The sequence below is a fragment of the Charadrius vociferus genome, unplaced genomic scaffold (genome assembly GCF_000708025.1).
Source record: "Charadrius vociferus isolate BGI_N301 unplaced genomic scaffold, ASM70802v2 scaffold332, whole genome shotgun sequence".
Taxonomy (NCBI): Eukaryota; Metazoa; Chordata; class Aves; order Charadriiformes; family Charadriidae; genus Charadrius; species Charadrius vociferus.
This window is the reverse complement of record NW_009647418.1, coordinates 1,043,056-1,067,508: the sequence shown is the minus strand read 5'-3', so window position 1 is coordinate 1,067,508 and position 24,453 is coordinate 1,043,056. Positions and strand designations below refer to the sequence as shown.

Here is a 24,453-nt window from a genome sequence, read left to right as displayed (position 1 = left end):
TATGATGATTTTTTCCCCACCCCGCCCTCTGGAAGCTCCTTGCACTGTAGGCTGCTGCTGGCTGGCTGAGAGCTTGGGGTGTGTGTCGCTGCGTGCTTGCCCTGTCCTGACACTTCCCCTTAGACATCCTCCCTCAGGGATCTTTGGGATCATAGTGAGGAGAGAGATGTGCCTGTGGTCTGACTTGACTCTTAACCGGAACAGTCACACCAGCACAAAACTGATGTCAAAGACAGGCCTAAGGTAAAAGGAATAGTCCCTATTTCTTCCTCTGTACAGCACTGCCTGTTTCTTAATTTATTTTGAGATGGTGAAACGAGCTGGGACTGGGCCAGTGTTTCTTGTTTTCAGTGCCTCCAGAAGGAAGGAGAAGTTCAGCAAATGGGAGAGTCAGCTCCATGTGGGATGTTTTCTCTTCTCCCGCACCTCAGTCTAGCTGAGTACTGGTTATTTATAGTGTGCGGTTCACTGGCTTGCATGTGGCCATTTGGCTGCAGAATCAGGTCTTGTCCTTTAATATGTCCCTTAGCTAGAAGCCATCTGATAAACTGCTGACATAGGATTTGAATTTTCCTAAGGCAAAACCTCTATTTAATTCTAAAACAGAATTAGAGGTGGTGTAGGCATGCCTCGGTTAATCTAAATTCCTAGAAGGAAAATTTAAACTTTTTGGGTACATTGTCATGGGAAGATGTAGGCTGCAAGCATCGAAATGGAACGCATCAAAATAATCGCTCGCTTTAAAGCACTTAATGTATAAAGTAGAAACAATGCACCTGAGTGAAGCTACTCATCTCCATTCCTGCCCGCCCCCCTGAATAGCAGGCTACTGCAGAGATAAGCAGGGATCGGCTTGCCTTTATTTTTGGTTACAGCACGCTGCAATCACATCATTCCTGTTTTCCGACGCACCCTCTATGGGGCCTTGCTCTTCCACCTGCCACCCAGGGAAACAGGCTGTCAAATCACACGACTGCCATGACTTTAACTTCAAGCTGCTCCACTTTCCCCATTAACCCTCTACGTTACACCCTCTTTGAAAGCCTCACTGCAGTTTTCTTCTCTTCTTTTCCCTGGGAGTTAAATCAGCAGATGATGTATTATCCACTGCAAGTTTTAATCTGCTTTTGCTTCCAGGATATCTTGGTCACTTAAGACTGAGTTAAGTAGAAGCAAAGGAGAAGGAAGAAGAGGAAGAGGAGGAGGAAGAAACAGATGGTCACTGGTGTTGCTGAACACCATCATCCATGAAAATCTCAAATTGGCAGCTACGAAACGTGGTGCTGCCAGACTGCAGATGTACTGACATGGGCTTCAGGCTTTCCATTTACTGTGAAGCTGCACTTGCAACAGTAAAGGCTTAACACTAACCCACAGAGACTGTGTGCATCATCCTCAGCAGTGAGAGAGCAGGCCAGAGCAGGCCTTTTGCTGCATGGCATTGTGTGCGTGCTTCAGGAAATGATATTCTGAAGTTTGTTTGGTCCTGTTGAAGAAAGGTTAAACCAAATTGAAGGTAGATGTAGTTTCTGCTCTTGCTCTGTTGCGGTTCCTATGGGATTTTGAGCGAGTCACGAGAGGCCCGATTCTGCAGCCCTTGCACCTCCTGGGAGCTGTGTTGGCATTGATACATTGGCCATCCCTGTGAACATCAGGTAACGGTGGCAATACTGTGCCCTTTTCCCTCGATTCTCTGGAGGGAGGTAGTTCCTTTTGCAATCGTGTGCAAATTGTGCCATCTAGTAGTACCAAGTCATTTCTCTTCCTGATAATACATGTCAAGTACTGATAAATTCCTACCTCTCTGTCTACCTGTACTTCATTCTATAATTCTGTTCCCATGTAAGTTCCTCCAGTAGTCTACTTCTTTTTCTAGATTATCTGGCTTTTATCACTGATATCCCCAGTAGAACAGGCAGCCTTGTGGTCCTGCTTGAGTCCTGTCAGGAGAGGGATCCGTTTCAGTCCTGTGCTGTCAGACATCATCTACTGGAAAATCATATTTCATCCTTGGTGTCGTCTAAATCTGTTGATTTGATTTTTGCTTTCCTAAAGAGATGAGGTGGAGAGGTGTGTCCTGTTTCCAACCAAATTTGACAAATGTAGAGTTTTCAAAGATACTGAATGCCTGTAGGTTTCGTGAAATGAAAATGCTAGATAGAGAAGAGAGTCTACATTAGGGCTCCTTCTGCCAGAAAAGCCACAGCATCATCTCCATGCCTGTTGGACATCAGAGAACCCACCAAGGAGAGCACCGTTATGAAAAGCCAATGTCAGGAAATGTCTCACTTAGACTTTGTTAGATCCAAGTCTGAAGCTCAGTTTCATTAGATCTGCTGCTTTCAGAACCTCTTGGCATTATTGCAGCATATTTTACACAAATCTTCCTGAGATGTACCACTTTATTTTTATTTTTCCATGTAGATGGTTATTAGTGCCTATGTATATCATCTCTTTAGGCGCCTTTTGCTGATTCTTTGTCCTGGCTAATGTTTGCATTTCTTCCCAATTTAATATTGTACATTTAATGTTATACATTTTTATAGATAAAAAGAAAAAGGCATGCTAAAATATATTACTGATCTGACACCAGTCCTGTTTTTTTCCGGAAACTGAAGTAGTTTTTCTGAAGCTGAGTTTATACACTGAGCTTGTTTATGCAACTTATTAAGGGCCTTCTGCTTAAATAATTATATACTAAATGTCCTGACAATTCATGTTTTCTTACAATTTCAATTTGTGTCTGTTTACAGTCTTCAGAAGCATCTTTATTTCAACTGGGTAACAAGCATGTGTCTATTTAAAAAAAAAAAAAAAAAAGCAGCAGTTTTCCAGACAGTACCTGCTTTATAAGACTGTTTATAGAGATCTATATTTCAAGCAACAGGGATCGTGGTCTATATTTCACCCGTGACCTACACCTGCAAACCATATAAAATCATTGCTGAGTGGAACTCTAAATAGGATACATTAATTCTTCAGCAAAGACTTTTGCTCTGTGCTGTACCATAACAGGTGACAAACCAAAACATAACAGTGAGTTATTCAACCTAATTTCTTGAACTGGATGTACAATTTGTAGCAAAAGCTTTGTTTTGCTTCTGCTTGTTTTGAATTGTTCACAGGCTGTTTGCAATTTGACCACATTATTTAACATTTGAAAGATTTGCCAAGTAACTTTCGCAAATTAACTTTAGTCTGTAGATTTGTGTGCAAGTGAGGTACTGTGAGTTCTCTTACTGCATGCAGTAGTCATCTTGAGTAGGTGAGTTCATGGCCAGTGCCATTGCTTATTGTGGCTCTGAATAAAACCCTTCTCGAAAAGCTTTTCACACCCGTGAAAATTTCACAATACGTGAAATTCTTGTGAACGAGTTGCACAGGCAGTAAGTGCGGCAAGAAGCTCTCCTGTGGATAAGAGGGGTCCTGCCAATGTGACACAGGGTCTTACTTGGTGCAAACAGGTTCTTCCGTCTTGCTCATCTGTGTCCGATCTGCTTGTGGCTGAATGGCAGCGATATTTCCTCCTGGCGCCGCGTTACAACTGCTTTTTTGGTTTGCTGGTGACAACTCCAAAGCTGTTATTAAAAATGGCGGTAAGTGGATATGAAGTGATGATAAATTGATTTTGAAGGAGTTGAGGCCCAAATAGGCCAAAGTTCCCGTTTTTTTAACTCCCGGTTAAGTTGAAATTAAATTGAAACATACTCAATTCAAATTAAAAGATAAAAATGTTTGCTTTTTAAACCATAGGCGGTCTTTTAAAACAAGAAGAGGACTTTTTAATTTATTTTGGTTTTCTTCACTGTAGCAACTGAGGTACAGGCACCTGGAAAGCGTGCTGCTGCAATTCTTTTTAGCATAAAGAATTATTTGTTCTACATGCAGTTATGTAGTGTTGAACAAATTTGCATGCCTCTAGCTGAGTAAAATGAAAGCATATATGCATTGGTTTTCCCTAAATGAAAATTACTACAACATGGTATAAAGATACATGTAGAAGACATGATGAGTTAAAGACAAAATACCATGAGAATTTGTTATTTGTAATGTATGCAAATAAATTTACTCTGGCAGAGCTGTCCTAAATTTTTAATTCATGAGTTTGTTAAAATAGTGAAAGGTAATTATCCTTTTAATTATAACAGAACAGTTTCCAGATTGCCATGGCAATAGTTAAATGTATTTCCCATAAATTGATTATGATGATTGTAATGGCTATTAGCTTTAAATCCTTTTTTTTTTTTGTCCTTTTTTTTTCTTTTTAATTACAAAGGATATGATTTGTTTCCAAGGTTAAAGACCAGAGTAAAGATGCAGGAAGGAAATATGTTATACATGAAAGAAAAAATATTGTTATGCTACTGATCGTAGTACTGATGGTTCGTTTGGTAGCAGTTGCTCAATTGTTCCAGAACTGGAGCAAGGATCCAGGTGGATCAATGACAACTTCCTTATAAATCAGAAAATGATGGCCCTCCTGACTGGTTCCCATATCTATTGGTCTCTAGTATTGTTTGCAGAAACATTGCTATCAGTTCCCAAGTCTGATTTGGTTGAGTACAATCTGTCTCCTTTTTTTGTATGCTCTGTGGGATATGATTCACTTCCATTCTAGATTTATGTGGAGTATCATAGTGTGGCTGTTATGGGGCTGCTGTTTGCCATGCTAGCTCGTCCTCCGATGGTTCCATGGCAAGCGGAGAATCAAAGTAAGGGTGGCCGTCAAGACAGAAGACCAGAGCCCCTGTACCTTAAAGTAAATAGCCAAGCCCTAGTGAAGGAGCCACCTCTGTAACAGCCCTGTGATAAGTAGAACTGCTCAGCAATTTGTTTTGAGAATGGTTTCCTAACAGGAAATCCAGGATCTCCTAGCTTTTATGCAAGTGTTCAGTGTTCAGCCAGGAAACTATTAATGCAGTGCCTAAATTTGCTCTGAATTGGAGTGTTTCATTTTATTGGACTACTCTGAAATGTTTCAATTGAAATCCATTCAACAAAACCATTAAAAAGCTTGATCCCAGCATGACGTTGCCATACTTGGTTCCTGTTTTCTCTGCTGGGTCAATAATTCTAGATGGAAAAACCTTTCCCATTGACTCTCCGGGTCACCTTAAAGTCTGCAAGAGTATTTTAGTTGTAGCAAGTGCATCAGCTGGAGGGCCAGAGAGATCTGGCGTTCTGGTATCTGACTGGGACTCCCTGCAGAGAGGCCGACGTGCTCCGTACCGCGGAACCGTCTCTTTCCTCCGTGCTCTGAGACGTTGGCACCGAAGGGTGCTGCAGGGCGCAGCTTGTGTTGGGGAGCACGAGGGCCGTTGTGAGGGTGTGCGGCTGCTGCCCAGCCTGGGCAGGATCAAACCCGCTCTCTTGTACGAGTGGGATCTCGGAGGGTGTAACTGAATGGGGACTGAGTATAAAGGAAATAACGTTGTACATGTCTTCAAGAATGAGAGCAGCATCAGGCTTTGTCTGATTACTCTGCTTTATGGGAAATCTCCCGTACCTGCTGGCCTTTGAAGCAGGTGGCCTCGGCTGTTTTTTCTTGGCAGCTGAGGACATGAGTGCATCTACAGAGACCATGACCAAAGCACAGAATTGTTCTGAAGAGATTATTTATGCATTTACCTTCATCAAAAGCAAAACCACTTCATTAAGCATCCAGGGAATGCAAAAGTGAGGGGAAAAGTGGTTTTCTTGATGAGATAAACACATTACAAGTTACTCATTATACATAAAATAATAGCATATACCACATGTTCCAGGGAGTTCAGGCTGGAAGATGTGTCACCAGTGCCATGTTCCTCTCATTTCCTGTGTATTCATCTAAAAGGTACTGATTCAGCCTCTGTAATTGGCTTGTTATACACTTAAAAAAAAAAAAAAATTCCACAACAAAACTCTTCAAACTTTTACTGTGAAAGCTCTGCTGTGTGCTTGTATGTGTTTCGATTTGAATATGAATCAGAAGAACAAGAACTTGAATTTTCAGTACTCCAATGGGTAGATGAATAGATGAGTGAAGAGAGAAAGAAGGGTAAATAAAAAAGCCCTAAGTAAAATAAAAGGCTTGTAATAAGCCTCGGTTTTGTGCATCGCTCTGGGAGCAGAACCATCTGTCCTTTTGCCTCAGACACCATCCCGTTTATTCACATGGTCCTCTCAATTTTAAATTAAAAGAAAAAAAAAAAAGAAGAGTTTTTAGGGATGCCTCATTATCTGTATTTTCTTTATGGAAACAACTCCCAGTGCAACTTGATGTTTACTTCATTGCCTAGTATCTGAGCAGGGGCTGGATGGGAAGGAAAGCCTTTTGGATACATTTTGCAGCTCGCTGGTTTAATTAGAGTATTGTCATCTCTTGGCTGCTTGCAGATCTCCAAAGAAACATTGTGGCCTGCTGGGTTATTCACTAGACATTTGTGTGATTGATCTTCTTGCAGTTTTTTCCTATCGTGATTCTTTCATGTCTAGAAGCAGGTTTCCAGTCGGGCCTTGGATGCTTGGTAAATAAGACTTGAAGCAGAGGGAGGGAAAAGAGATGGTCCTTGCCCAAGTGGACTATTTGCATTCTCCATGCCACCCTGCTTCCACGGCAGGACCTGGGCAGGGCTGTGGCCAAAGAGCTAGACACTATGTCTCTGCTTCATGCCGAGGAGCTTGATCTGGTGCTCCTGGGGGCCGACCTGGAGACGAAGCCCTCATGTCCCAAACAGATTGTGTCACCTGTATGGGACATGGGCCCCTGTTTTCTTCTGAAAGGAGAGGATGGAGGGGGCTTGTTCTCAGTGAATTGAAAGGGTGCTTTGGAGACATCTCACCAAATCCAACATTGCAGCTCACAATATGCTGCTTTTCACTAACAGGAAATGGTTTTTTTAGGGGAAGGTAATAGAGAAGTAAAGTCTAGGAAACAAGGAAAAAAAATTGAGGAGCGGGGACTCCAAGAAAATGAAACTTCAACCTTAGACTGGTTCCACAAAGACTTTGTGTTCTCAGTCCCACAAGCCAAATGCAAACAGTTTGTACAGAGCAGTATCAAGGTAGTTTAAAAGCAATGTGACTTCAAGTACTGTGTAAGGGGAAAGGAGCCTTTCTCTTGTTTCTCCTGCTCTGTAGGTCTCCTTGGAACACTCACATTTTAACTTTCAAATTGAAAATTGTTTTATTTTAAATTAATTTAAAGTAATAGCTCCTGCAATCACTCACAAATGGTAAAACCGCCTAGTATTAAGACACTTTGAAAACAGGTGTTAGTAAACTGCTCTATAGACTGGCTTCAAGTCTGCTTCCTGATTTTAAAGGTTTTTCTGCTTTTTTGCATTGCCTCTGCTGATAATGATATGCAGAAGTACAAGTCTTGCAGCTAAAGCTGATAATCTACACCTACCTCCCACAGTCTGCTTTGTTTATATGCTGCCCTGATGAGAAGTACTTTGAAGCATTGGGCTTCTGAAGGCAAAAGGTTTGAATAAAAAGGGGTGCTGGAAAGTACTGATTTATTCTTTTTTTAAATAAATAAATTCCCAGTCTCTTTTCCCTCTGATTCTTCACTTGAAAAAAATTCCCTTGATTTCTGAAATCTCTCATTCTTTTTATAAATTCTTCCCCCTCTCCTCTCGTGTTTCAGTGTATCAGGATTGCCAGACTTTCTCGATTGTTCCATGGTCCTATGCTGAAGATGTAATTGTTTCACCCCAAAATAAATAATAGGAATTACTTTATTCTTTAAAAGAAGCAGACTTATACACGTGCAACATCTGCTTCAGTGCCTCCAGTCAAACTGGATGAAACTCATTAACCTGATGTTCCTGTGTTAAAAGCAATTTAAACCCAAATATAACACAGAAACCTAAGAATACTGTTTAATACCACGTTGTGAGAAACATGGTAGAGGTTGATTTTCTCTTGTAACCCAGTTTCAATATTCAGCTTATGAACAGAGGAAAATACCCTTAAGGTTTTTTTGTCTTTCAGAGGTAATTTTTGAAAATGGATTTCTTTTTTAAAAAAGCACCCCTCCTGCTCTTCAGACCAAAGCTATGTCTAAAGCTAAATTTGACCCATGGTACAAGATTTAGGTGCTGTTTATTTAGCAGCTTCCCAAAGCAGGAAAAAAAAACTGTAATTTTTTTACATGTCTTATTGTCCATGTTAATTGCACTAATAGTAATTCACTTTATTTTTGTGGTCAAGGTAGGGCACTTGTGTTTGCTGCTGTCTCTAAAGTCATCATTAGAAAGTGAGCTGATAAAGATTACCCTAAATTCTGATACGATATTGAGGATTACTGTTGATCCTTCACCCTGTTTCGCTTACGCAGTTTCTTGTGCTTCTTGGTGGCGTTTCCCTCTGCGGTTAGGATCCTCTGTACTCTGGGTGACAGTTACTAAGTGTTTCAGAAAGCTGCAGTTTGGTAATGGTGATTATAAATGACATTGTAGAGTGTGGTGAAGAGCGCCAAGCCAAGGGCATCTGGTGGTGCTGCTGGAATAGCAAAGAGGTGAGAAAGCTGGGATGACGAGATGGGGTTGGCATCAAAGGGTTGCCAAATGGCAATGAAAAGGGAAATGGAGGTGAAATGCCAGGGAAGCAGCATGGAGAGGGATGCTGCAAAGAACAGTGGTTATCTTGGGGAACAGAGGTGGACTTTAAATGAGCAAGAGGAGAAGAGAAGCAATTTCTGTGCATTTCTGAGGCCACTGCAAAGGAGCAAAACTAGAAGGGATGGGTGTCGCTGCCTTCTCCTAGTATGTGTTTGAATCCTTATCAAAGCAGTTTATCAAATGATCTTATTTTCAGTTATAACCTGCAGAAGCATTCATATAATTAGATGTGCTGTTGTCATCCTCTTGAAAACAAAATATGGGCATGGTGCAGCTAATAAATTGAAGTAGTAGGGAACAGCTAATATATACTTTAATAAGCAATAGGTCTAAAGTGTATATCTAATGAATTCTAATGGTATCTTGTTTTTCTTAAATTTATCTTGTAAAGGCAGAAGTAAACTTTGAACTTGTTATTCTAGCCAGAATTTATTCTGCTTTGATTATTACTTTTGTTAATTTATGGTCCTCTTCAGGAAAAATGATTGGATTTAGATACAGATAGATCTTCGTCTTCTGCCTACCAAAAGCAGCTGTAAAGCTCACATGGACTTCAGAGAGTTAAACTTCCTATGTGGTCCTGCCCTGGACATTGAACATCTACTCTAGGGAGGAATCTCCTAGATACTTCTTGGTCAAATAATTAGTAGAGCTTACTTAGGTCAGTGTTTTGACCCCAAGAGCGACCTGGACGCTGAACTGGGAGGCCATCATTATAATTCAATAAGGGGGCTCAAAGCAGTGAGCTCGCGGTGAGGCTTGAGCATGCTCTGCATAAAATCTCCCAGGGAAGGGAGGACCTTCCTGGAAGGAAGGAACCCCCCAGGTAGAGGGGCTGCCCCATGGAGTTGGTCACCGGCAGCTGGTGCAGAGACTCACAGGGGAGCAGGAGCATCCAGCTATGGGAGGGCATGGAGGGATCTGTCTGTGGACCGCCAGGTATAGGGCAGGGTTTGCCGCAGCTCAGGAAGTCTCTGGGTTAGCTGGGGCCAAGCGTGGAGGACCCGCCTGCAGTGACTCCATGATCTAGGGGGAGAGCAGGGTATAAGCCTTTTTATTTCTCTTCTGTTTGATCTAGCTGCTCTGAGTTTTCCTCGTTTCGTAAGTTACATATTTGAGGTTTATTGTGATGAAATCTGGCTTTATTTGAGTTACAAAGGCTTTTGGTCTTCTTTAGGGAGCTCATTATGAAGAAAAATCATAGGCAGTGGATGTCGAAGCTCTGGCTGACCCAGGAGCTTATTATACCTGGTTTGAAAAAAAAAAAAAAAAAGAAGTGGTCACAGCCTGAGCTCTCCCTCCTCGATTTGAAGGGGTTACACATGAACTGGATTCTTTTTCCAGCGTAGAGAATGATCCTGCCTCTTTGGGCATACACATTCTGAAATGTTCTTGCTGCTTTTTGTCCGCTCTCTCCAGAAACGCTGGGGCATCGTGGTTTTCCTTCCAGTGGGAAGAGCTGGACAGAGGTCCTTCAAAAATCTTGCAGTAACTCCTTTAGTAAATAAATCCTGAGCAAACATCAACACCTAATTTTCCCTCTGTGGGTGGAATGTGAGAACAAGAGCGGTAAAAGCTGAGAAACAAATGAATTTCATTCTTCAAACAGTATTATTTGCAGGGCTGTGGGGTGTTTTGCACTCTGTCTCCCTGCCTGGTGCAGATCAGCTGGGAAACACAAGCTGACTGGTTGAGGACTGTGCAGGAGGATGCCAGGATCTACAGGGCCACTTCTATGGTGCAATCTCCCCGACAATTAAATCGCTATAGGGCTTACCTCTCGGGGTCTGTTCGTTCCCATCATCCTTTTTTATCCAGCATGAAGTGTTGGACTGCTCAGCCAGGAGGCCAGGTTTGCTTTACAATGGTTTTGTTACTGAAGTGTTTTATGTTCTGTTCTACAATCAGGTTGCCGTTTGGATGATTTCCCCCCCTCCCCTCTTATCTACATTCAATAAACAACTTCCAAGTTGTTCTGTCCTGCTATTTAGCAAAGGTAAATGATTTGGGACACTGAATTCTCCCAATTCAACTGACTGTCCAGAATAAAATTATGAACACCTGAGATAAGATGAATAAAAGCACCAAACTGCTGGGTGCATATTCTCATTACTGTATACAAGCTAGACAACATCCTCCTCCACCAGTTTCCTAATTTGATAAATGCCTTGAGCTGATTTAAAAATGTGTAGGTTATTTTTAACCACGGTAGCAGAGCCATCTGTATTGTATCTGATGAAGTTCTGTGATAGAGCAAATTGATTTATTCTATCTCCTTACAAGTTATACTGAGCTTTATGTTATAAATAAGCTGGTTTGAAGTACATGATGTCATTGAGCTTGGAAGTCTCTAGATAAATTTGTACTTAAAGGGTTTGTGCTTTCTGTATGAATTTAAATTGGTGCAGATTGTTGTATCTCTTTTCTGTCTCGGTCTTGTGGACCGCAAGCTCACTGGGGTCAGGACTGTCTTTATATTTGCGTTTGTATGAAATACATAGAGGGCCCAAATCCAAGACTGGTGCTCTCATATGTTACAGCGATAAAAATAAGAGCAATCAACAAAAACAGAACCACACATTTGATGGCAGGATTTTCAGAAGCGCTGCAAGGAACTGTGTGCCTAAATCCTACCATTTGTTGTTATAAAATACAGGGAATTAATGAGGAGCTTGTTTCACTTGAGGTATAAACAGTCCTGGCTATTGCAGGGACGTGCCTTATGGCGTGGCAAGTCTGAGCTGAGGGCTTGAGGTCTCTGCTTTGATTTCTGTTCCAGGAGGCGAGTGGGCTGTTGGCGGCACAGACCCGGCACTTCTTCCCTTTGCCCGGCTCTGAGGTCACTGGGCCTTCTGTGAAAGTCCATGGGAAAGGTGCCCGTAGCAGTAAGAAGAGGGAATTAATAAAATGCTGGGAAGACTACAATAAATCCTGTCTTTTTTTTTGCCTGCTTACAGAACCAGCAAAAACGGTGGCTTAAATAAGGTAGAACTTCTAAGAGGTGGACTAGAATCACTGTTCCTGTGGGGTTTAAAAAAGGGTAGGTTTTGAGAGACGTTTAAGACAGGATGCTGCCTAATGAGGGCCATGTATGGTGCAGATTTCACTGTAATTAAAAAGAAAATGAGCAATGCTTTAATTGAGATCTGAAGATTACAAGTTAAAAGCTCAGTATCCTCTATTACTTATTGTCAGATAGGAATTACATTGCATATGTGTAACAAACCATTGCATTTTAAAAATGGAACCATAAAAAAGCTGCTGTAATTTAAAAGCAGCCAATTTACTAGGAGTACAGTTTGCAGCTCTGTCACTTGCTAATCAGTCTGTTAAACATAATAGCCATTCTTGTCTGGAGGCAGTTAATCATGTTGTGAATGCACTTATCAGCGCATATTAGAAATACAATACAAGACTTTCCGACAGAGGAATGGATCCAATTACTGCAATCAGTATACATTTAGCTACTGTCTTATACCATGTTTTTCTTTCCATTTCTTTTTTTTTCTTCTTTCTTTTAAGTAGTCCACCAGTGACAGATTTTCTCTTAGAAGAAATATTAAGGACACACTTGAAAGTGTTGTCAAACTCAGCAGAGATGCTGAAATGCAACCTGTCGATCTAAATGAGAGATGGCTGCTGGCTCCTGGAACCCTTCCTGGACCCAGCAGTGTTGGAAGCTGCGGGCTTTGAGTGTTGTGGTGATGGTTTTCAAGGCCTTTGAGCGTTTTCACTGATGAGCTGGGAACGGGGCTGTGGAGGCACGTTCCGTGGTGGGGAGCTGGAGTTTGCTGCTTTTGAATTAGACTAAAGGAGCTCGGCATATGGATGAACTCTTTTCTTTTTTTTTTTTCTGTGCTTCTCTACATCTAAATCAATAGCAATGAGGGATCTCAAAGTTTTTGAAAGGGGATATTGAAAAAGCATGAAAGCTAATTGCTTCCAGCATGACTACCCACCAGCAATGGGTGTAAATACAGCTGTCTCAAAGAATGCCAGGACTTGACAAAATCTAAGGATTTCAGCTAAACAATTTTCCAGGGCTGAACATATTCTTGTACAAGAGGAAGGGAGCTGGGAGGGGGGCAGGGGGAAGGAAGGGATTATGAAATCCTGAAAAGATTCAGGAAAGAGAGGAATAGAAGGAAGATGATTTTGTAAATTCTGCTTTACTTTAACCCTTAATGTGAGGGCTCTTTTATGAAGCTTAGTGTGATTTGCAGTGCTTGTAGGAACCTGCCTTCGTTTCCTAGAAATCCTTTTATCTGACTCTTTGTTCTTCATGACAGCTGGTATTTTGGCTTAGGTAACGTTTTTAATTGTAGCAAGGAAAATGAAAAAGCAAACCAATCCCCAAATTGTGTGACTATTACAGTGGGTAACAAGGGAGTCAATATAACATCATATCCACCGCACCAGTATTTTTGTTACTGTTCCGTTTGGGCCATGTATTGCTCAGACTCCCCGAGGAAAGAGGGGAGGTCCTGGGTGCGATAGCCTCGGCGGTGACTCTGCCCAGCGGGGCAGGCGCCTGGCCTGGCGGCACTGGCCCGCAGCTCCTCCGGGACACTCAGCCCCATTCCGCCCCCGGGTTGTCAAAGCCTTTACTGCTGAGGAAATTCACTGAAATGAAGTCCTGGGGGGACGTTATATCATATAACCAGGGAGTGGGGAAGGTGGGCTGGAACACCACTTCTCCCGTTTCCATTTCTAATTATTCTTTTTCAGAGCCTAAATGAATTAACCTCACTTATTACTCACTTGTGCCTGAACTCATTTATTCATGGTATGACCTTAGCTCTGAGCGGTGTCCCAGCAGCCCCCCATTAACTGTCACTACATTTGAATTCATCACGTGTTGGGAAATCACTGTCTTGCAAGTGTGGCGAAGTAGTGATTACCCTTTGAAAAGGTGACCTAGAGACATTAAGTGCTGACCCTTGTGTTGACCTTACTTTCATGCCAGTAGAAAGTAATTGTGGAATGATTTTTAAAAAGAGAAATATTAAATCTGTCCCTCTGCTTTTTGTTATTTGGAGTTATCTTTGCACTTCTAGGGAAGTTTGGATTCATTTTTAGGACAAAAATAGGCTTTTAATGGAGCGACTGACATTACAACTGCTTGTTTCCGTTTTGCTTTTAGTTTTGTTGTGAAGATCAGGACTTTAAGCTGATCTCAACTAGCAAAGGGTGGAGATACATAGAATTACTGCAGATGGCTCTTTCTGTTCATATGCTGAATGCAGACCCCGATCTACCCTCTGTTTGCTCAGCTGGATGAATTAATCTTGTTTATTAATTAAAACATGGGAAACTGATGTTCATATGCCAGTTTCACTTTCACGTTTTTACTCTCTGTTCAGTGGGTATCAACAGTGAGAGGAAAAGCTTAACTTTTTAAAAACGTAATTATCAGCCTATAAAATAAAACAATTTTATGCCCACCGTCTGTCTCTCAGGGAAGCCTGGAGAGGAGGTCCCGTTTGTGTTAATGGTAATGGGCTACACTGTTCCCTGCTGTAACTTCTTTGAGGATGTTGTCATGGCCATTTATTTCTTTGCAGAAGTGTGAATTAGCCACAGGACACCCTGCACATAATCTCTCCATCTAAGAGTACATTAGACTCACAGAAAACTAGGTCCAATTCATTAGATGCTTCATCTTGTTTAAATCTGAAGAGAATGTAGGAGGAATAAAATAATTCTTGCCCATGTTCCTATTTTGATTTGTTCTTTAATTATTTCATGCAGGTGGTACTATAATAGCTTCTACAGCAGACTCATGAGTTCTGTGTGCTCTTAGCAAGCTTTAGAAAGGGAAAAAACCCAACTGTTTAATAATTTCCCATTGTCCTTGCTAGCTGCTTGGCATTCTGTTATTTACTCGTTTACACTGTCTGCCCATTAAGCAAAGGATTAAGTTCAAAAGGTGTTGAATTAGGCTTTTTAAATTCTCAAGAGGAGAGCAGCATTTGTAACCGTTTTCGTATATCCTCCAGCACATTAGGTATACTCATGTCACAGTCTGCAGCTTGTCTCCCTTTTCCTTTCATTCATCAATTCAGCTCGTGGGGAGTTTGCAACTTTAGATCCCCTCTGGTTGATTTTTCTCCCCAAGGAGATCCAGCTGTCAGCCTCGATTGTAATTCTGAAATCAAAACGGCAAATGGATTGCTAGTAACTTTCTCCTAGGTCTAGTGTTTTCTTTTCTGATGCACTTGGTGTGTACAAAAGAGTCTGATCACTTAGTGTTAATGCCAGGCATACAAAAATCATGAGGTGTTTAAAATGCCAACGCAACATGTTGTTGGAAATGTGGTTTGAGCCGTTAGGGTGCACCCAGGTCACTTCCCCAAGCTCCTGCCTAGGAAGGTAAGGAAGCTGTGTATGTATTTGTAAATAGAAAATGCAAGAGCCTTGCATAATTGTATGAGTTCAGGAGCTGTCATGTAGAGTCACTCTTCCTCAGACCCACAATAAATTTGGAAGAACGTACAGGTAAATTAAACTGTTGATGTCTTCCATTTCATAGTTGGCTGGGGAAGGGCAAGGCACTGAATGAAGCATCTTCAGCTATGCTGAGCTGGTAGCCAATAACCTAGTGTTGGAATAGTGGAGGAGCTGAATTTGACGAGTGGCTTTTTTCTTCTGCTTAATTACCTGCAGGAAACTCATTTCTTTGGCTGTTATGTGGTGGCATTATAGACAGACGTAGAGTTTGTCCCATTGCATTGCAGTGTGTCACCAAGGATTTCCAGCCAGGTGACTTTTAAGGTTTATTCCCTGTCTCCAGCATCGAGTCTCTGGATGCCCCTGACCATCCACTCTGTTCTCTTTGAGGTCAAGTGAAATGTTTGCTGCATTGACTTTACACGCAGCTTGGCTGAAGATACCCATGCCTTGGGTTTTTCAGCTGCAGCACAGGCTGGTAAAGAAGTGGCTCCCAGAGTTGTATTCTTGTTCTTTGAAAGGTCTTTTGAGAGTCTGTGGAGGGTCTTTGTATGAGAGTTTCTGCATTGTAAAAAAGTTCTTGTATCACTGGATTTATTATCTTGAATTTTCAGTCATTGGTTCTTTAAAAATCCGTCTCTGCTTTATAAAATATTTCAGCTGCTTGCACAGCAATGTTGAAAATACACCATGTGATTATGGTATGTAAATATGTAAGAATTTCCGAATAGTTAAAGAAAATTATAAGCACCATTTGGGCTGTTGATATTTATTAACTGCTTAGGATTCAGCATAAATCTTTCATCATAAAATCATTCTTATTTTTTAAACAACAATAGCTTCCTCTATATTTGCATCCAACATCAGCTAAACCCTGGCCCCAATTTCTTACTGGATGTGGTTGTGATATTCCCCAGCAAGATGCTTTCTCCTGGCAGAGAAGCTTTATTTTAAGAAATACAGAGCACAGCAATAAAGAGGTTCTAAATAGCAGTCAGGAAAATATTCCAGTGCAATCAAAATGCTTTTTTAAACCCCAAAAGATTCCATGCTGTTTCAAAAGGAACGAATGGAGTTCCAGGGCCCAGCAATACATGTTACCACTGGAGTGCACCAATTACACCTGTACTGAATTTAGTCCTGAAAGTACTGTTTTGTTAAAGGTTAACTAAAATAGTATCTATGGACTCCTTTACCAGAAGATTTTCTGTACACTGTCACAAGGGTGGAAGCAAATAAAAGTAATTGAAGCAATCGTCTCAGTTGTCTCTAGGGTTGTCATGATGATGTTGATAAAATCAAATAAAGTGAAAGTTATTGCAAGTTGTTAGTGAGCAGCACAGTTGTGAATTGGCAGTGGAAGACGCTGAAGAGTTTAAAAGGTTTGCTCATTATCTAGATTTATTGTTTTCAGTTGTGGGAAAATGTTGGCTAAGCAAAATAACATGAATAATATCTGGTCTTGGTGGTGTGTTCTGAACAAAAATATTTTCTTATTGTTTTTATGGCTTTTACTGGATTATTACAGAGTGCCGTGTCAATCCATACATTTTTAACAGATTTAGCAGCTTGGTTTTATCCTTTCTAGCCATGTACATTACCCATGCATCTGTGGAGAGCATGCATTTTTATGGCAGTGAAAGAAAAACAAGAGCAGGCACCAAGAAATGTTTTGAAAAAGCATTGGTATAAATGGTATAAAGTAAACTGGACAACAGAGCAAGTTCTCTGCTAGACAACAGAGCAAATTATAAATTGCAATTTTGAAATGCATCACAAGAAGAAACCAAGCAAACTTTTCACAAGAGGAAACCAAGCAAACTTTTCCCGTCCCTGCAGGTTTACTTGCAACCTGCCATCCATCCTGCCTTTGTCCAATTTTTGGGACTTCTGCCTTGCACTTCTATGCTGTGTCACAGAAGAAGAGTGAGCAGGGCTCTTTTCAAGTGTTTGTGCCTTCCGTGCAACCCCAACTGTCCACTTTCCCTCAGCTGAACAAAAGCTTCTGGGGGCTACGCCGTAAGGAGCGGTGGCACTGTGTCATCTGAACATTTTCATGTTGATGCAAAAGCTTGCAGAAATCCTCCGAATGCACAGGTAGTTTGCCCTGCCTTCTAGGGATGTTCATCCACACTGCAGTGCCCGACAGGGACACCTGTGCTAATGTTCGCCGGGCTCCAGCGCTCTTCAGGATGAGGCCCTTTCTCAGCAAAGTGCCCTGGCAGAGCAGTGTGAGGAGGCTCCTTCCAGGCGTACCCAGCTTTGCGTCCTTACAGCCTAATGAAAATGATATATGCTGGGAGAAACGGGTTTAAGTTTTAACATCCATTATCAAGTCAAAGTTCATATTTAACATGAGGTGTAGCCATTTCAGCCCAGTAGGTTGTTCTCAAGTAGGATCTGTGCTTATTAAGGATGTTGTAGCTGCTAGAAGATACGCTGGCTTTAAAGGTGTCAGCTGCTGCCAGTTCCTGTTAGCCAGCGCCCGCATTCAAGAAAGCGGCACTCAGCAAAGTATAAGGGCTGGCAGTATGCAAACCTTCATAATTCAGAAACTGGATGCTGCTCCATCAGTAGGTATTTGCTCTCATTTCCTTCATCTTGGGCTGCTGGGATCTTAATTTCCTTAGGGGGAGAAGGTCAGGACCTTCAATCTGCATCTTTTCCCCAAGAGGTCCTGGCCGTCTGCTGCTTCATTTGACTTCAGCAGGGAATTAGGGGCTTGAGCATTTCCAATCAGTCGTTGAAAAGTCTCCTCTTCTAAGTGTTTGCTCTTCAGTAAACTGTACTTATGAAATTAATCCTCTTGAGATCAAAGGAGTGAGACCTGTATTACTGAAATATTTTATAAACTAATGTACCTTGCTTATGTAATCCTGTTCTTATTGAATTTGGTGACAATTTGTCAGAGAGAATGAATTGACCATTATTAACCTTGAAAAGATTCTCAAGCAACATGCTACCAGATATTTTATTATTTTCAAGTACCTAGTGTCTGCTCCATTTTTTTTTAGTTTTATTTACACTGCTGTAGGCCTCATAAACAGATTGCCATTTACTGAAAACATTATTTTATGAATGAATGAAACTCATGATTTCCTGTAATAGTCAACTGCACTAATAGAAGGGTCTGACTTTTATCAACTGAATTGTTGGATGAACCGGCAGCGTGAGCCAGCAAACCCTCCGTGCGCCAGTGGCGCACCCAGCCGAACGTGCTGCAGAGTGCCCACCACTGTCATCCTTCACTGTGGCATTCTGCATATTTCATTCTCTCTAAAAATACATAGGGCAGGCTCTTCAGTTTGGTTAGCAATGTAAATCTTTCTTAATAGCCAATAATAGACATTTGTTTATATAAGGTAACTACTAACTATTTAGACTGTCAGTGCCGTCATAACATCAATCACTGTGTATCATTCCAGTACTTAATTCAATAATTCCATGTTTGTCTTAGACAAAAATTAGGAATAAATTAAATTTAGTATTCTTTCAAAACCAGGTGATTTTGTAGTTTGTGTTAAAACCTCTAACATGAGGGCTGTGATGGACCTGCACAGTAATCTATTATTTTGGGGAAAAAAAGCCTATGCAGTTCCATAGAAATGCCTAATAAGGTAATAAATGTAGAGAAACAAAATCTGATATTGGATTTTTTTTTAGATTCAGATTTAAAATGTATGTATTTTTCCTGCTCTTTGCATAGACTAGCAGATTCAGGAAGAAAATCAATTGGAATACATGTAACAAGGTAACATGATAGATAGCCCTCCAAAACCGGTGTGAATCTTTACAAAGCATCTGAATGCGGTAATGCAAGAGTTCTCAAAGGTGCTTAGGAGCACTTGAAACCCAGGCCTTATTTTTCTGGTGGTTTGTGCAGCCGATGATTTGTTCCACTGGGAGAGGGTTTTGAACTGCGGAGAGGCTTTGCCTCTGGGTGGAGTGCTCACTCCTTTATGGCTTAATGCACATCCAGAGGAAATCAATCCTTCAGGTTCACCTTGGCAAGCCGAGCAAGGCGCTTGGGCTCCGCACGCCCGCAGCCGCGCGCCCAGATGTGTCCGTTGCAGGACAGTGCTGGGACTTAGCAACATTCTCTTACTCTGGAGTCAGTTGGAGCTGGAGTTGGCTTTATTTGGCCTGGATTTACTGTTCTCTCTGTTCTGTGCTAAAACTCTGTTCTCCTGTATTCCAGGTTGGGATCACAAGCATGCCTACTAACTGCTGGGTACAGAATAAAGACCGTGTATGTTACAAAGCTTCACTGGGCTGTTGGGGACCTGATTTGAACCCGTTAAAGATAGGTGAAGCTAGACGACAAGAAATTGTGCAGAAATCTCAAGGTTTTGGGGGTTCTAGCACCTAACAGAGGCAGTATTGTGAAAGTACACAAGTAGGATTATAAATTGCAAGTTGAAGAAGAGGGCCTACTTACTGGAGTTTGCGAGAGGAAATAAATCCAAGCCCATGGTTTCTTTTTCTCCTCTCACCAGAAAGAAAAATGTGTAATGAATGTCTCATGTCTGAAACACTGGGCTGGATTCATCAAAGGGAGTTAGTAATTACCAAATTGAGAGAATCATGAAGCGCTTTTCTAAATTTGAAAGGCTCATCAAGAATAGATCAGGAGCAGGCAAAATTAATAGTTATGAACTCATTTCCATAGAAATGGACTTATTAGCAAGCATGCCAGCTGCCTAAAATTATAAGGTCTTTTCCTTGTGCTTGCAGGAAATAATCTTTTTTTATAAAAGTAATTTTGACTTTTTATTTTTTATTGCTCCTCTAAACTAGGGTTTGGCAAAATCCTTCTAAACAGGGAAAAGAATTCACTGGACAATAGAAATATTTAACTAAAAAGAGAAGAAAGATGTGGAAAGGAGAAATGATTTATAGTCCTTGGATTCCATCAGACTCTTCCCAATTGTGCAAACTTATTTAAGAGAAAAATGGAATAAGTCTCAAGAAAAACCTGAAAAATCTTTATAGGATGAAGTTTGGTTTAGCGGGATTTAATGGCTGATAACAGCATGAGTTACAGTCGTTGTCTTCTCTGCTAGTGGATTTTCCCACTGGTAGCGTTTTGTCTTCACCAGGCAGTTGCAGATCGACAGTGACTACAAAGACCAACATATTGGCCACCAGCTACAAATCAGACTAAAAGCTGAAGATTTGCCTTGGCAGGGTGGAACGACTTCTTTTAAAAGGGGTTATAGTGTAATGCTGCATAGCCGGGAGAGAAATTTATATACAGGTGTTGCAATGTGGATTTATCAGCTAATGGAGCTGACATAAGTAAATGCTAACCTTTAAGGTCTTGATTATGGTTTAATTTATCTCTGGTTTTACTTTAGCAACCTCCATCAATTTTAGTAGAAAAAGGCAGTGGTCTCCCACATGGTATTATAGAGGATAGTTAATAAATTGCAGGAATTATGAATATAGTACCAATCTTCCCGCTAGGAAAGAAGCCCCTGTAGGGTAAGAGATGCAGTGGCCAGTAGGAAGGCACTAGTCTGAGCAAGAAAGAAATGCACTTTTCAGGTTTTATCACGGATTCATCATAGTTGTAGCCTCGGAAGAGACTTGGAACAAAGAGGGTGGATTAGTCCGTGGGGTACTCTGTGTCCCAGATACTGCAACACTTGGCATTGCTTGAAGGCTGAATCTTTGTCCTAAAGAGGAAAAAAGGGAGACCGTAATTTTAGAGACAATTCATTGACGTGTTCTGAAGGTAACTGGAAACCTGCTGGTGAATAAAGGAGTCCAGAAGGTTGAATACTAGTTTGCTAAAGCTGTACACTCACTGGAGAAACTCTGTAAGTGAAAGATGGTTAGATACAGTAAGTCCACCTCTTTCAGGAAAAGTCCCAGTGAAAAGAAGTGGATCCTTCCCTAATCAATATTAGTATGTCATGCTACATGGTTTGCTTCTGAGACCAAGCAGAAAACATTTGACAAGCCATATTGCTTTTCCAGGTGATGATAAAGATTCTCGTTGGAACCAGGACCTAGTAAGCCCTGGGTCCTGGGAGACCTGAGAAATCAGCTTTGCTTTAGTTCATACGTTAATATTAGTTAGATCTGAGGAAGGTTTATGTACGTGAGTTGCTGCTCTTTTCTAGATGCACGCGGACTCGTTTCTAATCCAGCAGTGTATAACCATGTCTGCTTTTAAATGAAAGTTATGTCTTTTATAGCTACACAGCTGTGCTAAGGATGCGGTGAAGGGCTTTGCATATTTACAGGCACAAGAGTCATTTTACTCCCTGGCAATTACTTCAGCTTGCTATATAGGCAAGGCACACACATGCTTTTCTTAGGGAGATCTGAGTCTCAGACTGTCTTAAAAATGTAATACCGCTATTATGGTTACTTTTTGGATGTTTGAAAGGAAAAACAGGAAGGGAATAATTGAAGGCATGATGGACCGAGTTCAAAGAAGTGCCAGTCAGTGGGATGTGTGGAATGGATTTATCAGTGCAGACTAACCTGACATATTATTCAACTTGCGAATCTAAAGCACAGCCCTCCATCGGTGGTTTTGTTCCGAATTTGAAGCCACTCGTGGCTGTTTTTCTGAGTGGCAACTATTGACTTGAACAGATTGAACCTAAATTATAGATCTAAACATACCTTGACGGGCCCACTGTCTAGATCCATAGTTAGTGTAAAGCTCATCTCTAAATTTTATTTCTGTGTTGTGAGCAAATTAATTTTATGTAATTTAGATAACACAAACTGCCAGAAGTGATACACAGAAAACTGTGAAGTTGAGTACTCCATCGTGGTGCCCACAGTGGTTATGTTTTTAACAGAAATAGTTTAATTACATCCCTAGTATTGTGCAATAATATTTGTCTTAAAAGGTTTTTGCTGATTGTCTGGTTGCCCACCCAAAAGATTCCTTAGTAGCTTCTAGTTTTGCCTGGAGGTGCGTATTATCTTCTGTCAGCGTGGAAAATATTTATCCTCCAGGCATTGAAGCATATGTTTGTGTTGTTTGTTGTCAGAAAGAAAACATGAAAATCAATAATTCCTGTTCAGATTTTTTTTCCTTTACAATGCGCCTTCAAAAACATATGGCAAAACCAGATTCTGCCTCTGTGCAGTTGGGAAGAGGAAAAGGATGTTTTCAGTCTCTGTTCTTTGTAGCGGCAGGCTGAAACTTTCTATGAACGCAGCTCTTGGAGTCACTACTTCAGGGTAAGGGCACACAAATAATGTACTGTGGGACAGGACAGAGGGTGAAGTTACAGAGGGCAGGTCGTTCCTGAGGGGTGCCTGCAAGCACAGGACACGTCCCTAGGTCAGGAACAAGCTCTCTCATGCTCGCAGCAAGAGCACATTCAAGTCGCTACAGAACAGCCTAACATGCTGCAAATTCAGTTTTCAACTTATTTTATGAGCACGTACCCTGAAACTTGAGTAATATTGATAGCATCGGTTGTCTCTTCAATGGAATATGATTAAGCAGCCTTTCCATCCCACCTCCGTGTTTTGTAAGCTGCATCAGGTCTCCACGCTGCAGGTGTCTGTCTGGGAAACTGGGGCAGGAATGTGTATGCTGCTTTGTGAAGTACCTTAATCTTTGTGGAAGTAAAGTGCCGGATGAGCAAAGGTCTGTTTTCTGAATAGGTTCCTGCTGCGGATATGCCGAGTGCTGTTGGTTAAATCTCGGTGTCTGTTTTCTTCTCTGTAACATGAAGAAAAGATCTGTCTTTCTAACCTGAGGATTAATTATTAATATTTACATAGTGTTGGACCAGAAGAGAGTGCTACGTGTTGTTGTTAACAAAAGAAGCAGAAGTAACTTTTAAATACAGTTCTGAGTGCTATGCATTTACATCCATTTCTTTACCTTTAAATTTTTATTTCCACAGGAGAAATATATAATGATAGCCATATAATTACAAGTCTGCACCACTGACGAGAAGAATGTTTTCATGAATTGAAAATAAGGCTAATGTACCTCACATTTTTTTGTCATGTATAATTTCTGCACATCCATTTTTTCACTGTGATAAAGACAAGTTTGGGTTTGAAAGACTTTCCCCCGCTGCCCAAGAGCTCATTTCTGATACAGCATGAGGAATGGCCAAGTATTCCGTTGTTTTGGAGCTACATTAAATAATTTAGCAACATCTGTGCAATGCAGTTCCCAGGGTTTAGGGCTTATTCTCTAAGTTCATTGTGGTAATGGAGAATGAATGCCTGAGTTTAATGGGAAAAATACCTCCATTTCAGGAAGCTAAAAGATATAGTGTCACCTTGTCTATAAAGTACAGTTGTTTCCCAATGTGTAGTTTGATTTAGGTTTCTGTTGGTGTCTTCAAGTCTGCATGTTGAATTTAATGGTAAATCTTCTGGTGAATAGAAAAGAGAAATCAACATACATTTTGTTGTTAACATCCTACTGATGTTGTGGGCAATTTTGTTGGTTGTTTTTTTCCAGAGCAAACATGTCGTCCTATGAGATCCTGCAGATGGACTTTGAGATCGACAACACTAGCAGCCTGGCGGGGGCCCAGCAAATTACCTGGCAGGTGGAATACCCTCGAGATGACTCCTTGAGCGAACTGGTGGTCTCTGAGATCTTTGTCAGCCGAACGATGTTTGTGGGGATTGTTCCTCTTGCGATGGTAAGAACTTGCTGCTTCTTCTTTTTGCTAAATGCTTCCGTTGATTCTCGTTAGTATTCAAGGGAATGTGAGCCGGTTTATTATGTGCTACTTCCTATGCACCTGCTGCAAGTGATTTAAATGCAAAAAATACATTTCAGTAATATTTTATTTACCTGATATGCCATAATGGCTCCTTGGAAACCATTTGAGTCTTTTGTGAAAATCCTTTACCATTTGTGGATTATTGGCCTGCTACATGGTAATAGCTCCTTTGGAGCCATTGTCTTCTGGTGTATTAAAGCGACTGCCATGCATGTGCTCTAAGGGTAAATGTTGCAATTAGTTGGGACATTTTCAATGAAATAAATTAGCATGCATGTGTGGGAAACTTCATTGCTAAACCAAACAACTGGACTGTTTTCTGCTTTGCTTTTCCCCAAAGAGCCACACAGTCTAGTGACCTGCAAAGTGTCAATTTAATAAAAGGCCCATTCTGAGTTACAGAGAAAGGACAAAATACTTTCTCAAGATGTAGGTGTTGGCCGTATTTTCCAGGCAGAGTTTAAGGTGTATGTGTGCAGAAACCTCGAAGCTGATGGTTTATTTAAAAAAAGGAAATATCTCCTTCTAAAATCTAACACACCTTTTCTAGGAGGGACCTGTGGTCTACCTTTGGGCCTGATGGACTTCTTAGTACTAGAGCTTTAAGTTTACACATGACCAGTGATTTCAGTGAGGATATTCTGCTGTAAAACTAGAGAACCAGTCAG

The 24,453-nt window shown here is 41.1% G+C and overlaps 1 protein-coding gene across 1 annotated transcript in view; it reads left to right on the top strand.

The window, feature by feature from the left end:
- Positions 1-24,453, top strand: part of TMEM132B (transmembrane protein 132B) — a 186,610-nt gene that overhangs the window by 85,187 nt on the left and 76,970 nt on the right. The window contains exon 4 of the mRNA XM_009880329.1: positions 23,515-23,701. Coding sequence (XP_009878631.1) covers positions 23,515-23,701 — 187 coding nt within the window. The remainder of the gene's footprint in view (positions 1-23,514; positions 23,702-24,453) is intronic.